Here is a 14,961-nt window from a genome sequence, read left to right as displayed (position 1 = left end):
ACTGGACGCAATAAGACCGGTATCAGTCCGGTGTTGCATACAGGTAATTTAGGACGGCGGAGACACCGGACTGGTCATGTCTAGTGTTTTGATTGTCCGGTGGAAAAAAAATCTCATTTTACACCGGCCTTTCGCGTGTCCGGTGTTCGTTAAGTCCGGTGCGCCGGCAGGGTCCTCGCCTCGGATAGGCTATTTCCCGAAAACTTGAACTTAATTCAGGTAACTCTCATCCTTGTTGTTGCAAATACATCCCTGTAGATGACTGATGTTGTTTTTTCTGAAAGCTTGATTTCCTAGTGTGACTAACTGTTTGGAATTGGGCAAGCGTACATTAAGAGAAATCCAAGAATGCAAGATAAGATTAAATTTCTACTACTACTCTCGATCGACTTGACCACTACTGAATGTGCAACCCCTTTTATAATAATCAGGCAATCGAGATGATATGAAAACATATACTTTCTTTTAAATTTTAAAATCTGTTCTAACCAATATAAATAAATACTTACCTGGTTTGTAATAAATGGTGGATAAGAGTGGATAAGTAGTAGACAGGTAGAAAATCACCAGATAAAGCTGATCCGCAGCGATTTCGCTTGCTTTTTCTTTATTATTGTTTGTGATGTCATGTAATGAGATCACAGAATTCCGATCCGGAAAAAATATGCGGGCTATCTGAAATCCGGAAATCTTAGGAATATCGAATTTAATATTTTGATCACGTGACACTTTATTACGGTTGGCGCTAAAAATTCTCAAAATCAAAATTCGAAACGACAATAATTTTTGGCTGGCCGCTGTGGTCTTGTTCATTTTTTCTAGAGTAAGTATCTTTCATACCTATTTTTAACGACAATTGGTACAAATAACAACTTCAAATTAAACAAAAAGAGAACCAACCACTTTTTTTGGAAAGACAGCCTTTAACTTTCAACTTTTATTGTGTCAAGGAATGGATATCGTCATTTCTCAAAGTCCCCTTCCTGGTTGGGGGTTTGGCGACCAATCTTGTTTTGCGAGTGAATGTTTACATATACTCAGGCCTTTCTATCATTGGCAGTTTACTTACTAATACTAAGGAACTCTGGGTTTCCGAAAAACACAGCTTCAGTCTGTCAGTCCAGACGTAAAATTTAATCGACGTCAAACTCTTGACTTTAATTGAATACTCACAAATTCTTTAAAATACTGTGACGTTGGGTAACTTTATAGTTCAGAACCCCCTTCCTTTCTTAAAGGGGGATGACACCTTCCGAAAAAATGATGAAGGGGGGAAGGGGGATCAGAAATTTTCATAAAACAGTCAGGGAAATCCCTCAATTGCAGTATTATTTTCTTACTGCAATTGCTGTATAAACGCCACTTTTAAATTTTTCATATATCGCGATAGACCTTTTTTCAAAGAGGACGTCCTGTTGAATAATTATGTAGTCCAGCCATAAAAACAATGATAGAGCCATGCATAATTACTGTATCATGCATATTGTAATAATTATGCATGGTTTTATCATTGTTTTTCTGCTGGACACTACCATAATTATTCAACAGGGTGGCCTCTTTGAAAAAAGGTCTATTGCAGTATATTCAAGTAAGTAAGTAAGTAAGTAAGTAAGTATTTATTTACCATTTAACACTACAGAAAAGATACAAGTGATGATATGCACAAAAAATATATGGAAGGAGACCGCCTTATAGTCTAGCTAATCAAAAAGATGCGGCCACCTAAGTACAGATTGCGTTTATAACACATTGTAAATTAGTTAAAAATGTTTATATATTTTTAAGAATTTTGTTATGTAATGAAAAATAAATTAAAAGAAAGTTTGCTAACCTTTCTTGGTAGGGGAGGGGTGTGCTCAGTATCTCCCAAGACAGTGAGTAAGGGCGAGAGATTTAACAAAACTGAAATCAGATGAGCTCAGGGTAATATTTGGATAAGATCGCTGCATGCTGATTCCAATGTGTTATGCAAAACTTAGAGAAAGATTTGTTCCCAAAGGTAATGGTGTTGTAGGAGGGAACAAAAAGTAGTTTCAAACATGCTCCTCTGGTACTTTGAGTGTTTTCGTCTTCAGCATCGAGCTGAATAAAGTTAAAAAACTCCAGAAGGTCAAAGGGTAATTTGTTATTTAGGAATCTGTGGACAAAAGATATAAGGTCAAAAATCTTGAGAATTTTGAGATCAGAAAAGAGTGGAGAAGAAGGGCATCGAGAGTTGTTAAAAGTAATAAGACGTAAGGCTTTCTTTTGAAGGATAAATATAGGCTTGGAGGTGGTATTGTCAGTAAGACCCCAGAGTTGGCAACCATACTGAAGATGAGAATGAAAAAGAGCATAATAATTAATAAATGTTAACTAAGGTTTTTGTTGAAACATAGTCAAGAAACAGAATTCAAGATTCAGGGAGAAAACAGGCAATTTTTGTACATAATTGATCATATCTTTTTAACGCACAGACAAAATATTTTTTCCGTAGATCAGATTCTTTTAATAAAGTATAGCTATCTTCGCGTACAATTTTTTACAGTCGATGTTTGTTTATCTTTGTCGACCAACACTTATGTAGCTGTTATAAGCCTTTGTAGGCTAATCACGAATGAAAACTACCGCAATTGCAGTATATATACCGCAATTGAGGGATTTCCCTTTAAACTGTAAAAAATGGGGGGATTGTAAGGAAGGCGGGCTTACATACATATAATATTATTGTAGATTATTTTCAAGCACTATGTTGAAATTTGGTCTTCACGATTAAAGAAAGTTTTCTGTTAGAGTAGTCTGAGTCAAAAAAAGAAAGAAGTTTATTATTTTGCATTCTCTCTCTAAAGATATTTCACATATATTTGTTACTGTTAGCTATTTTTATCCAAAATCTTTGGGGGATGGGGGGGGTGCCAAGGAGGGGATCAGACCCCTTTACCGCACTATGAACTTGCATCAGTGGAGGGAATCTTGCTTAGCCATCAAATGCTTGACCAACCAAAGCAGCAAATTGCAAAACAAATGTAACCTTGCAAGAACCATGCAGCTCTGCTCGCAGCTCTACTCTACCATTGTAAAATTTCATGTTTTTGGCGCACGTATTTTTGGTGAGTTAAGGTTGTGTTAGACGGTAACATTTTTGTGTAACATTTGCTAACATTTCTAAAAATAGAAGATTTCAAAAATGTGCTCAAGAAATGTTAACATATGTTACACGCAAACATTTTGTGTGTAACATTTGATTTTTTTTATTAAAAAAGAGAGAAAAATCGGCGTAAAAAAACGTGCGAACTTGAAGTATCCTTTTAAATTCCCTTTAAAATGGCGGCATCCTTTGATTCAAAATGTTAACCATGAGAGCAAATTATTTTTTTTTTGATTTGCTATCTGCGCGTAACATTTGTTAACATTTGAATGTTTCTGAATTTTAATCGATGTTACACGGTAACATTTTGTACAACATTTGCTATTTTTAGAAAATGTTACACAAAAATGTTACCAAATGTTATCGTCTAACAAGACCTTTAATTGTTGTTGGATAGTAAAGAAATCATACTAGGTCATAAATTTCAAAAATGGAGAGAACTCAGATGTTTTTCGATGGATGCTGGACATGCAATCTCAAATTTAATAATGATATCAAACATAATTATGCATGACATCACATTCATGATTAGCAAAATTTGTTTTCATTTAAACTTTGTATTTTAATGACCAGTCAGGTTATTCAATTGAGGGCTATGTATGTTAGTCTCCACTGCAGGGAGGCAAGCAGTTAATACACGACACCTATGACACTTAATACCATGGTGGGTCCTTTTCTGAAATTTGCAAATACACCTCATCGGAAAGTCCACGAAAACAATCGCGCTAAAATGGATCTGTTGAAATTGGGAGGTAAACATAAATGATAGCGCAAGTAGTTCCCGCGTAAAACAAGAACTCATTTGCTTATATCTGGCTTGTTTATATGTTCCTAAAAATACACCTCATTTCACCGGTGAATTTGAAAAAAATAAACAAAACCAAGCTTTCAAGATGCTAGCAGAAAGAGAAAAACAACAACTTTGGTGGTTCTTCAAGTGTCTTCAGTTGATTTGGAGGCTCTTTCGGCATTAATATTTTGGGTGTTTTGTAAGGCTTTTTGCCTGAAAACAGCAATATCGCGCTTTGTTTACCTCCCAAAAAGTGTTGCGTAGCAACATCGTGAGGAGGTGGAATTTCCGATGAGGTGTATTGCTGATAATACACCAGTGTATTAACTGTCCAAGGGGGTGGTGTTAAAAGACAATTTTAGAACTCAAATAAAGTGTATTAACTGTAACTAACTGTAAAACTAAAACTCTAGAACTCAACATCAAGCTGTATCAAGACAATTTTGTAAACATTTGATTCCGATTCCTTTCAATCAAAATTAATTCAAATGTCGATTAAATTAAAAACGTTCAAAAATAATGTTCTAATCTACAATCGGGAGAAAAAAAACAAAACAAAAAAGCAAGATGGTAGAAAGAAAAAAATTGACATGTTTGAGGTCAATTCTGTTCGCATCTGATTGCATGAAGAATTCTTTAAAATTGATATATCTTATGTACGTGTTTATTTTACTAACTACACCTTGTACAATTTGTTTTCCTGGCTGCAATGTGCCTTTCTACTTTAATGGGATAAACTTTCGCGGGGATTAAATTTCACGGTTGGACTAATCCGCAAAATTTAAAAATAATTAATTTCGCAGGTGGCACTATTGGGTCGCAATATATTCACAATTTTGTGACTTACTATACTGTCAATTCATGCATTTTGGTTGTTGAAATACACATTATTAGCGCTTCTTTGATGCCAGTAAACATTCAAATAGTATTTGTTTGACATATTTTGAGTTTTTTTCAGAAATATTTCGCGGATGAGGCCCCTCCAAATTTCCATTGGGACTTAATTTGGCAGATGACACCCAAATCCTTGCGAAAGTTTATCCCATTAAAGTAGTCTTAACAGGTCTTATATCTAATTTCGCTAAAGTAACTATACAATCAATTCTACAGTTATCTTGCAGACCTTTAACCAAACTTTTCACCATCTGTCTTCAATACTAATTTTCTAATGACATAAATCAGTCGTCTACAGGCCACATGTTTCAACAATAAGCGTTGCAGCCAGTCTATGGAATTTTTTTCCATCTCTTTTCTATCCATAAAATTGATAATTCTATTATTGGACCTTTTTTGAGGTTAAATAGACACTCTAAAGACACTCTGCCATTTGTAAGGAATTCCTCTAACTAGAGCTCTTAGTCATAGGGTGAGCATAGTTTCATCCTTTTCTTCATTCTTGATTTGAAGGTAACATATAGTCTGGAAATCTTCTTAATTACGCGCTTAACTTCTGATATCTAAATGCGCAATTACACAGTTATAAAAATTGTAGAATTTTTAAGGGTGTAATTTACATTTATTTTAGAAAACGGTTGCATTAAAAACTTTTGCCTGTTTGACCATGTATTACAGGCAGCTTGGTAATTACTGTGTGTTTTGTTTTTGAAATAAGCTCTCGCATTTTTTTATGCCCCTTGACAGCTGACAATTAGGCTAGGCTAGACTTACCTCTTTTCTCTTTTCTTCTATTACAACAATCATGGCTTCGCAGGGGGGGTTAAAAGGTCTCAGGGCAACTGGTACCTACGAATAGTCTTTGGCCAGGGGCCACCTACTGAGCTAGGGGGGACCCCAACTTACAAAACCTTGAAACCTCTCGCAAACCTTTTTCCATAAAAAACTTTAGTGATAAACTTTATTTTCTTTTGTTTGCCTTTAAGTAGCTATTTTTAAAACTGTTGTATTTAATTACACTTGAAAAAAAAGAAAGTTTTTCTAAAAGTATATCTACGATTTCACTTTTTAGCTTTTTTCGATTTTTGAACTTTTAGGGGCCACCTAGAATATTTTTCCAATAGGGGCCACCTAAATTCTAGGGGGCACCTAAATTCTTAGGGGGGACCTAGGACCTGCTTATAAGCCATGACAATAAAATGCTTACATAATTGACACATAATAAATACACATTGACAAAAGTATACCCCCATGCAATATATTTATAATCGAAATCTGCAACAAAAACAAAAGTCACGTAAATGCGCGTGATGTCAGTCTTTTACAGAGAAATTTAGCTGGGTCTTAGTTTGATTACCCCCTCTCAAATAGGTTTTTAAATAATTCTTTCAAATGAGTAAAATAAGATTCCACTCCGGAAATTGTCTCACAGGTCCTAAAAAAAGCCCCCTACTAACTATGATACAAATGGTTGAAATCTTCATTTGATTTTATCTTAGCCAGATTTTTCTTGACTATACTTATACTATTTTTGTAAACATTTTTTTAGAAAATTAATACAATTTAAAATAATAACAAAAAGATGTCTGAACTAAACAAGGCAATAATGGTAAGCTTAATCATTCATATCTACTGAATATTTCATATATGTTGTGTGAAATATAATCCTTATATACCGGGTGACCCACGAAAAAGTTCAGACGTTTCCTGACGTCTTGAGGTCGAACAAATGTCCCAAAGTGCTTGGAGTTTTGATATTTAGAAAGTAGATATCCTAACTTAAAATTTGAGCCATCACTTTTTAAATTTGACCAACTTGTTCTTTACTTATGAGCTTTTAAAGTCAAAATTTACTTTTCGAAAAGTGTAAATAACACGTAAAAAAGAGGTATTAAATTCATGCAATCAATTAGAAAATCACTTGCAACATTGACTTATTTCGACTTATTTAACAAATTTTATGACATAAATAATTAATAAAAACACCTTTGAAAGTAATTTTTGTTTAAAACAAGACTAGTTTTTATAAAAATTTGCGCTTTCATAGAATTTTTTCAAAAACTGTATATCAAAAACGTCTAAAAATACCAAATTTGATCACCCCTTTTTTATGTGTTTTTTAACTTTCCGTAAAGTGAATTTTGACTTTAAAAGTTCATAAGCAGAGAACAAGTTGGTCAAATTTAAAAAGTGATAGCGCAAATTTTAAGTTAGGATATCTACTTTCTAAATATCAAAACTCCAAGCACTTTGGGACATTTGTTTGGCCTCAAGACGTCGGGAAACGTCTGAACTTTTTCGTGGGTCACCCGGTACTTATTCATTTGATATTACCTATGTATAACTTATGATTTAACTTTATATGGAAGTTCGTGAGCATGATTTTGAGAAGTTTGCCAAGATGATTTTAGTTGATTTGAAAAATTCTCCAAGAATAGTAGACTTTTAAAATAAGCAAGTATTTTTAAACTCTTTTAAAAAGATGATTGAAAAAGGTTAACGACGCAAAAATCTTACATATTTGAACACTGAAGTTCTATCTCTATCTTTCTGCAAGAAACGTACATTTTTGGTGGTTTTACTTGACTCCATTTTATACATTTTTCATTTAGATTCATAGCTCAACAGATGGTTTGAAATACAATGCATTAACAAATATATCAGTTTGCAACAATTGTGGAAAAAGGGTACTTTCGTTACATCAAATTTTGTGTGATACAGTCTGTTCTTCTACTGCTACGATTAGAATACAGGTTTAGGCGCACAAACATTCATAAAAGTAACTGTCTCTGAAAATTCTTAACAAAGCAACTTATATACAAATGTTGCTGCACCAAAAAAATGTTTTTGAGAGAATAAAAGTGTATAATACTTAAATTGTGAAAGATAGCAAATGTCAAGTATAATCAGATTCAAGGAATATATTTGTCACTTTTTAGCCACTTTTAGTTTGAAAATTTGATATTTTTGTAGACTCTGATTTGCCCTCACAAGAATGCCAAAGAAACAATAGTAGAATTACCAAGCAATACAACACATTTGAAATGTCTCCCTGTGGAACCTGACATGCGAATCACACTGAGGTATGTGAAGATTAGATTTTATTCATTAAACTAAAAAAAACTCAACTGATCACAATTTTTCACAGAGATCTTTGTCAGAAGGTATTTTCAGTACTATTTATACCTAACAAAAAGGCAAATTTATGTCAAGTTCGGATGATATATTAAATTAAAAAAAGCTTAAAATAATACATTCTTCTCATAATACCTACTTCTTTTCAGTTCTGAGCGGAATACGAGGATGAGTCAGGTTGTGGAAAGTGCAAAGTTTTCTCTACTGGAAGTTGTAACACAATTGGAAGATATATGGCAAGAGATTGGAATCAAAGAGGACCAGAAAGAAGTTCGAAGTGACACTGTTCTTCAACATATTCAAGGTATCATGCGAAATCATAGTTTCCTCTCTGAACAAAGTTGTTTTTGATGTGTGGGAAGTTGAAGATGGTAGAAACCTTATTTTCAGTTTTTTTTGTTCAAGTCTTTGTTCAGCACAACGTTTTATTTCTGTTTAGATTTACTGAAAGAGATGCTTGTAGATGAAGAAGACTTGCGATCCAAAATGAAACTAAACATCAACGAATATGAACTCGAATTGAGCCAACTTTTACAAGATTTGGGTCTCCCAGCTAGGACTGTAAGTGCAAAGTTTATCATGCAGGATTATGTTTCTGTTTTGTATCCTGTGATAATCTTTAACCACCACCCTTTTTTGTAACTTTTCGCCCATTTACTTAACTTTTTAAAATACTACAAGTTATTTGAGCTAAAGTAGAGCTCAAAATTCCAGTCACATTATTTTTTGAAAATTTTCTGTAAGGTGAAGGAAATTGTTGAGCTATTGTTTCAGTAACAAACCCTCTCAAAATTTGGTTGTTTAAACAGATACAATAAATTACCTATTTATTGGCAATTGCAAATATTTTTCTTACCTTACCTTACCTTCTCTTACCTTAGACATCAAAATCACTGACACTGTTGCAAACAGAATCTAAACTTCGAAATGATGTGGACACGTTGAACAAGGTATAATTGATATATATTTTAATTCCATTTTGAAATTCTTTTAAAAAGCCTTTGGGCTCTAGAGAAATGGAGTAACCCTAATTAAAGATATAACTTATAACTGGCACACTCGGGTTTGACTCGGGCCCAAGTTAAAATTGTGATTTTAAGAATGGAAATTTTTATCAATAAATGTCTGATTGTTTTCAGGAAAAACATGATCGATTGAAATCATTGAAGCGGCTACGATCTGACGAACAAGAACTTTGTGATAGACTAGTGATGCCTCAGCACGAACTCAACTTTGAAGGATGCCCAACACTTGAACAACTACGTGAACTCGAACAGAACGTCAAATTTTTGAAGAGTGAGAAAAGCAAGCGCTTGGAGCTTTTCCAAAAATTACAACACTCTATAATGCAGCTTTGGACTGATTTGGAAGATGAACCTTCCACTAACATTGAACAAGCTCTTTGTGCTGAAGCTGCAGTCGACCAGTTCACTTTGTCGGTTGGTAACCTTGATACAATGACTGCATTACAAGAAAAGGTACTTTTTTTACCAAAATTTGCTCTCCGACCTGTCGTATTCAATCGAATGTCGTTTCCAGGTATAGGTTGTCTATGACAATGACAATTCGAAGTTTTAACGTAACGCTTGATCGATTTCATGTTTTAAAGATTCTCTTTTTTTTTGCTGAACTTGCAATTGTAATCTATAAATCTGACAGGCAACAACTTGATTAGAGCAACTCGGGTCTTACATAAATTACCTTTTTAAAAGATTTTTTCCCGTTGCTCTATAATTTTTTTTTCCTTTTAGCTGCAAAACCAACAGACAGAGTTGGTCCAACAAATCGAAGGCTTAAAGAAACAAGTGGAATCCCTTTGGGAACGTTTAGAAACTCCAAGTCAGAAACGTAAATCTTTCCTTGACAGCACCTCGAATAGAACCCCAAAAGTTGCTAAAATGGTAAGATTGAAAACTGAGATACGTTTGTTTTTTTCAATTTTCCTTTATTTCTATTATTCAAAAGTGAAATAGTAAATTAGTAAATTTTCTAGCATTTCGCTAATAGAAAACTCCATCATTGTTTTCCGTTAGTTCAAGAAAGAAGTCGAACGATTGACGGAATTGAAAAGGCAACATATGCAAAAGTTCATTGAATCAATACGCAAAGAATTGGTCAGTTTATGGGACCAGTGTTACTTCGGTGAAGAGCAGCGTCAACTATTCGCATCTTTTTATTCAGGTACGAAATGATGCTTATGAAGTTTGACTTATCGAGTTCGAATTTAATTCAACTGATTTACCAAAAGTTTTGTTTGACCGAAATATTTAACTCACTTTTCTTCATCACACGAACAGAAACCATGTTAAATTAAAATGTTTTAAATTATTTAAATTTTTATAATGCAAAATCTATCCACTTAAATCTATCCACGAACCCCTCGAACCTTTCGTTTCAGATATCTTTACAGAGGAAATATTATCAGAGCACGAACATCAAGTTGCGACTGTCAAAAACTTTTACGAAGAAAATAAAGAAATGTTCAAACTGGTCGATAAACGTGAAGGATTGTGGACCAAAAAGCTAGAATTCGAGGTAATTCATTATTTTATTCTTAGAGGCCTGCTAAGTGAGTCATAAAGGGAATTAGTATTGATATGAATCTTATCAAGAATTACTGAAATACCTGAAAGTAGATCACATGACAAAATCCCATTTCCCCCAGTCGAGCCAGCCTGTAACCGATCCATATGATCAGCTGTATATCAATCTCATTGCAGGCACATCCCTCATTTTATTCATCCACAACTCTGATAATTTAATGAAAATGAATCAGTCTCGATCACAATATCCGATCTCCCTCACAACATCCGATCTCCCTCACAATTACTGTATTTGAATTAAAACTCATCGCCATATTGTATCCATTTGGAATTTAGAACCGTTCGACCGATTCCAACCGTCTTAACAACAGAGGAGGGGCATTATTAAAAGAAGAAAAGATCAGAAAAGCTGTTGAAAAAGAATTACCCAAGGTTTGTACTGTTCACTTACTCGAACTTAAAAGTTACTGCATTATCTTTCGCAAAACCATACTGTGTTTGAACAAGGTTTCCTTGAACATCTTTCCCTTTTTTCTTTCTTCGAAAATGTTTTTATTTTAACTTCTGGTTCATTTCAACAATTTTATAAATATTCTAAGATTTGTTGGTATTCCCATCAAATATCTTATTCATTGCAACTTGAACCTTTGACATTACACTATTTTCAACATTAGATTTTCCTTCTATCTTGTGTCCTTTTTTAATGATCCCTTGTAATTCAACATAATTCTCTCTGACCAGATTGAAGGCGATATCAAGAAGAAGATCAAAAAATGGGAAGAAGAGAACGAAACGTATTTCATGATCAAAGGGATGAGATACGCCGACTACCTGGAACATCAAAAACAAGACTATGATCACGAAGTTCAGTTGAAGAAAGAAGAGAAGGTACGAATGAAGCAAGTTGAATTATCACAGGAAGTTCATTATGGATCCAAATCCAAACGAAAATGCAATGTGGGTACTCCAATAAAGTCTGCCAAAATGCCAAGGGTAAGTGAGTTGTGTCAACTGCAAACGAGTCTATTGCATTGTAGATTTTGATTGAATATCAATGATAACTGAGATTGATTGAAAGGTTAAATCAATTCAGTCCGATCTACAAGAAAAAGAAAGTTTAAATTTGTTATTAACTTCTATGACCTATGTTTTTTTAGCATTCTCACGTCATAAAACTTCGGCCTCTTAAGCTCGTAAAATTAACCAACGAAAATCCCACCTATAGACCTGACTACGTCGTAAATAGCCTTATGTTTGGTCTCACTATCGAAAAAATTTTCACCTGGTGTCCCTTTAAAGCAATTCCATTATTCCATTTTCCCCCCTCAAATATTGCAATTAGATATCAAGCTCTTACTGGGGCACATTGTATGATTTGTGCAGACTTGTAACATCTCGATTCCTGTATATTTGTAGATGAACGCAACACATACACCGACACGTTTCGTTCATTCCTCCATCCTCCCTTCACCACGTTTGGCAAGAAGTGCAGCTGAAAACAAGAAAACCGTCACTAAAACGTCCGCTTCTCTCAAAGCATTGAAGAAAAATAACAAGGTTTGTTAACTGTTTTTTTTATGCTTGATGCCATCATCAGTTCTTTTAGAAATATGCTGACTCTTTTATCTAAATCAAACCTGTGAAACAAAAAGGTTACAACAAGTGAAAGCCGCTCCATGCTGCCCGAAACTTTTACATGGTTGACCGGTTGACGTGGGTAAACTTCTTTGTTTTGTTAAAAGTCGAAAGCCCAATTTTTAGCAATGTATTGATGAAAGGCGTTTATTCAAATTTGAGTAGTCTAACATTATCAAATTTGTTTTTGAATAAACTTCTTTGTAAAATACCAGGTGAAAACAGAAGCACGAAGAAAGAGTTTGAAGAGACGATCCATTCGAATGGCAAACGCGAAACGAGTTCTCAAAGAGCAGAACGGTACATCCAACTTAGAGAATACAATGAATATGCTGAATCAGCAATCTTCCACATCATCTATTAACGACGACGTCAAAGTGGTGAGCGGATCACAATCTAACCATCCTTCTAACATGTCTCTCATTTCGTACAATGATTTTACTGTAAGTTTAGAATCTCATGCACATTCACTATTCATGCCTCCCACCCGCCCATGGCGCTCTCGAGGGTTACGCCATTAGCCCACCCTTTCTTTGTTTTGATCCTCCAGCTCTTGTTGTATATTCTCCACATGTAAGTTGTCCCTGAGAGAAAGGTACTGCTGAAAACTTCATTCTGAACATCATTGTAGATATTAATCTTGATGTCGTTTCACGGCAGTACTTTTTGTCTTTGACGCCTTCTTTATTTAGTTTACTTGATAAAAGTGGTTTTAGTAATAACAGAGTTAACTAAAGGTTTTGTCGTTTAGGTCAAATAGCTGTCATGTATAACAGAAAGTGGTTTTGTAATTCAGCCAGGTTTTAGTAAGTTAAGAATTCTAAACTTTCGTCGTTTACAGTAACGATGTAAAAATAATAGATAACCAACTACCTCTAGAAGGCACTTCTCCCAAGAGAACAACCATTGTTTTCCTATTGAAATGAGCACTCCTTTAAATAGCTCTGTTGCAGTGCGTGTTATGCTTTTAGCTAGATTTTGACACACTTTTTGACATCCACTGAATTGATAGAAAATTTGAATTGTTATTTACTGCAAATTTTGGAATTTTTTTCAAAAGATAAAGGTACCAATCTTTAGACAAATTGACTACGGATCGGCCTGATACCACTTAATCTTTATCTGGATAAATAAACGCTCATAAAATGATGTTATCTGAAAAATATATGTGTGATTTGAAATGCGATATCTCACGAATCAAAAGTGCATGAAGGTTGCCTGATACAAAATAAACAGATGAATGTTTATAGAACAATAATATCTAATTAAAAAATTCCTTCTGTGAGGCTGCCTATAGGAAAATACACTTTTTCTAACCCAAATTTTGGAAAAATATACATCACGTGATCGATTCTGTCCAATAGAAGGTTGCAAATGAAGCAAGTTTTTATTTAATTGCACTTTTTACGATGCAAAATGTCAGTAATATTTTTACAACCATAACACGGATGTTTTTTGAGATTCAAGGCAAGTTGGTTATCTATTATTTTTAAATCGTTGTTTACAGTAATCCCCACAGAAAGTTTCTTAAAGTCAATCCTGTTTGTCTTTTAGTAAAGAATCTTAGAACATTTTCGTTCGAGTTTTTAAATTCTGAAGATTTCCGAGTACCGTGTATTTTTAAAAGAAAATGGTTTGTGATATTGAATAACTTCACCCCCGATTGGTTTAATTACAGAATGCTGTTGCCGAAAGTCCGTATAGTCGATCCAGTTTCTTGTGCCGACCCGGAGACGATCGAGTACCCAGCTTGGCGAACTTTTCATCCTTGAACAACACGACGACTTCAGTGTCTTCCTCATCACGAACGAGATCTACTCGAAGTAGCAATCGTACGATTGATAGAGCACCAAAAATGCTCTAAACAAATGGTCATTTTTATGAGTAAAAGGTATATATTCGGTCGGTAAAATTTATATATGTAAAGCAGTTCCAAAAACTCTTGTTTTTGGGAACTTTATGATTAACCCTATATATTTTTCAAACTTGTATAAGCAGCATCTATTATTGTAAATAAGTATAACTTTATGTATTTTTTTGTTTAGGCACAACTTTTTTGTCCTTTATGGCAAAAACTTTGATAAAAAACAATTGTTTGCGGTAGTCTCATCTTAATTTATCGTGCTAAATGTGCCTCTGTTTTTTTAAACTTTACAAGGTCATAAACTCTTCGCTAAAATTTTTGGCTGCCCTAAAAGTGTATCATTGTCATAATCATGATAATTTATGCAAGTATCCTTTTCATGTCTAATCCTCTTTTAGAGAGTACTTTATCAATTTTATTGTTTTTCTCATTTCTTTCTTTGTATGTATAGAAATTTCTTATTTTTAATAACAATATTAACACTATTAACCATCCCTTAAACCGACTTTCACTTTTGATATTATCTTTGAAATCCTCGTTATGAGACCCTTTCACTCGATGTTGACGAAACTAGGATGTCTATTTGAACGTTGTAAACAAATTCTCCAACTTTGAAATTTATAAACTTTTGGGGGAGAAATACTGATATTGTCTTGATTAGGGTAATATCTCATTAGTCCGTAAACAAACCCGATTTCTACGGCTAATTTCAATATTCATTGCCGTAGAGAACTACGCTACGATAATCGTGAGATACACTTTGGTACAGAGTGATATCTCATCGAAATCAAAATTTTGATTGGGCGAATTTTTATATTTTATACTTTTCTGAAACTTAGAACTTCACACGCTGATTTCAAGTGAATATAGTTTTGTAATGAAAAACACGCGACCAACAATATCTACATAAAAAATAAGCGTCTCGCAATTTTGACGAAAGAGTTTCAAATGAAAAATAGTTGATGAAAATCCT

General features: G+C 34.0%; 2 protein-coding genes across 5 annotated transcripts in view; one reads left to right on the top strand and one right to left on the bottom strand.

The window, feature by feature from the left end:
• LOC136822273 (deubiquitinase DESI2-like) overlaps positions 1-598 on the bottom strand; it is an 8,122-nt gene extending 7,524 nt beyond the window's left edge. Inside the window, exon 1 of the mRNA XM_067078512.1 lies at positions 510-598. The gene's annotated coding sequence lies outside the window, so the exon portion shown is untranslated. The remainder of the gene's footprint in view (positions 1-509) is intronic.
• Positions 599-799: 201 nt separating this feature from the next.
• On the top strand, positions 800-14,489 carry LOC136822395 (protein regulator of cytokinesis 1-like). 4 transcript variants are annotated; one of them, XM_067078648.1, is made up of 17 exons: positions 800-823; positions 6,361-6,420; positions 7,424-7,498; positions 7,785-7,894; positions 8,096-8,250; positions 8,386-8,507; positions 8,828-8,896; positions 9,086-9,424; positions 9,698-9,847; positions 9,980-10,127; positions 10,345-10,481; positions 10,826-10,921; positions 11,231-11,482; positions 11,906-12,046; positions 12,340-12,504; positions 12,876-12,930; positions 13,803-13,894. In XM_067078648.1, the coding sequence occupies exons 2-16, from the start codon at positions 6,394-6,396 to the stop codon at positions 12,882-12,884; spliced, it is 1,995 nt and encodes a 664-aa protein (XP_066934749.1). In that variant the 5' UTR covers positions 800-823; positions 6,361-6,393; the 3' UTR covers positions 12,885-12,930; positions 13,803-13,894. The 4 variants fall into 4 exon arrangements, with proteins under 4 accessions (XP_066934749.1, XP_066934748.1, XP_066934746.1 ...); XM_067078647.1 differs by having other exon boundaries at positions 12,340-12,567; XM_067078645.1 differs by lacking the exon at positions 12,876-12,930 and having other exon boundaries at positions 13,803-14,489.
• Positions 14,490-14,961: the final 472 nt, after the last annotated feature.

The sequence above is a fragment of the Clytia hemisphaerica genome, unplaced genomic scaffold (genome assembly GCF_902728285.1).
Source record: "Clytia hemisphaerica strain Z4C2 unplaced genomic scaffold, Clytia hemisphaerica genome assembly, whole genome shotgun sequence".
In the NCBI taxonomy this organism is placed as follows: domain Eukaryota; kingdom Metazoa; phylum Cnidaria; class Hydrozoa; order Leptothecata; family Clytiidae; genus Clytia; species Clytia hemisphaerica.
This window is presented reverse-complemented; position numbering and strand designations above follow the sequence as displayed.

Coding starts and splice junctions, on each gene's coding strand:
- LOC136822395 (XM_067078644.1), top strand. CDS start 6,394: ATGTCTGAACTAAACAAGGCAATAATG. Junction 10,482..10,825: donor CCAAAAAGCTAGAATTCGAG/GTAATTCATTAT, acceptor TTTGGAATTTAG/AACCGTTCGACCGATTCCAA. Junction 10,922..11,230: donor TTGAAAAAGAATTACCCAAG/GTTTGTACTGTT, acceptor CTCTCTGACCAG/ATTGAAGGCGATATCAAGAA.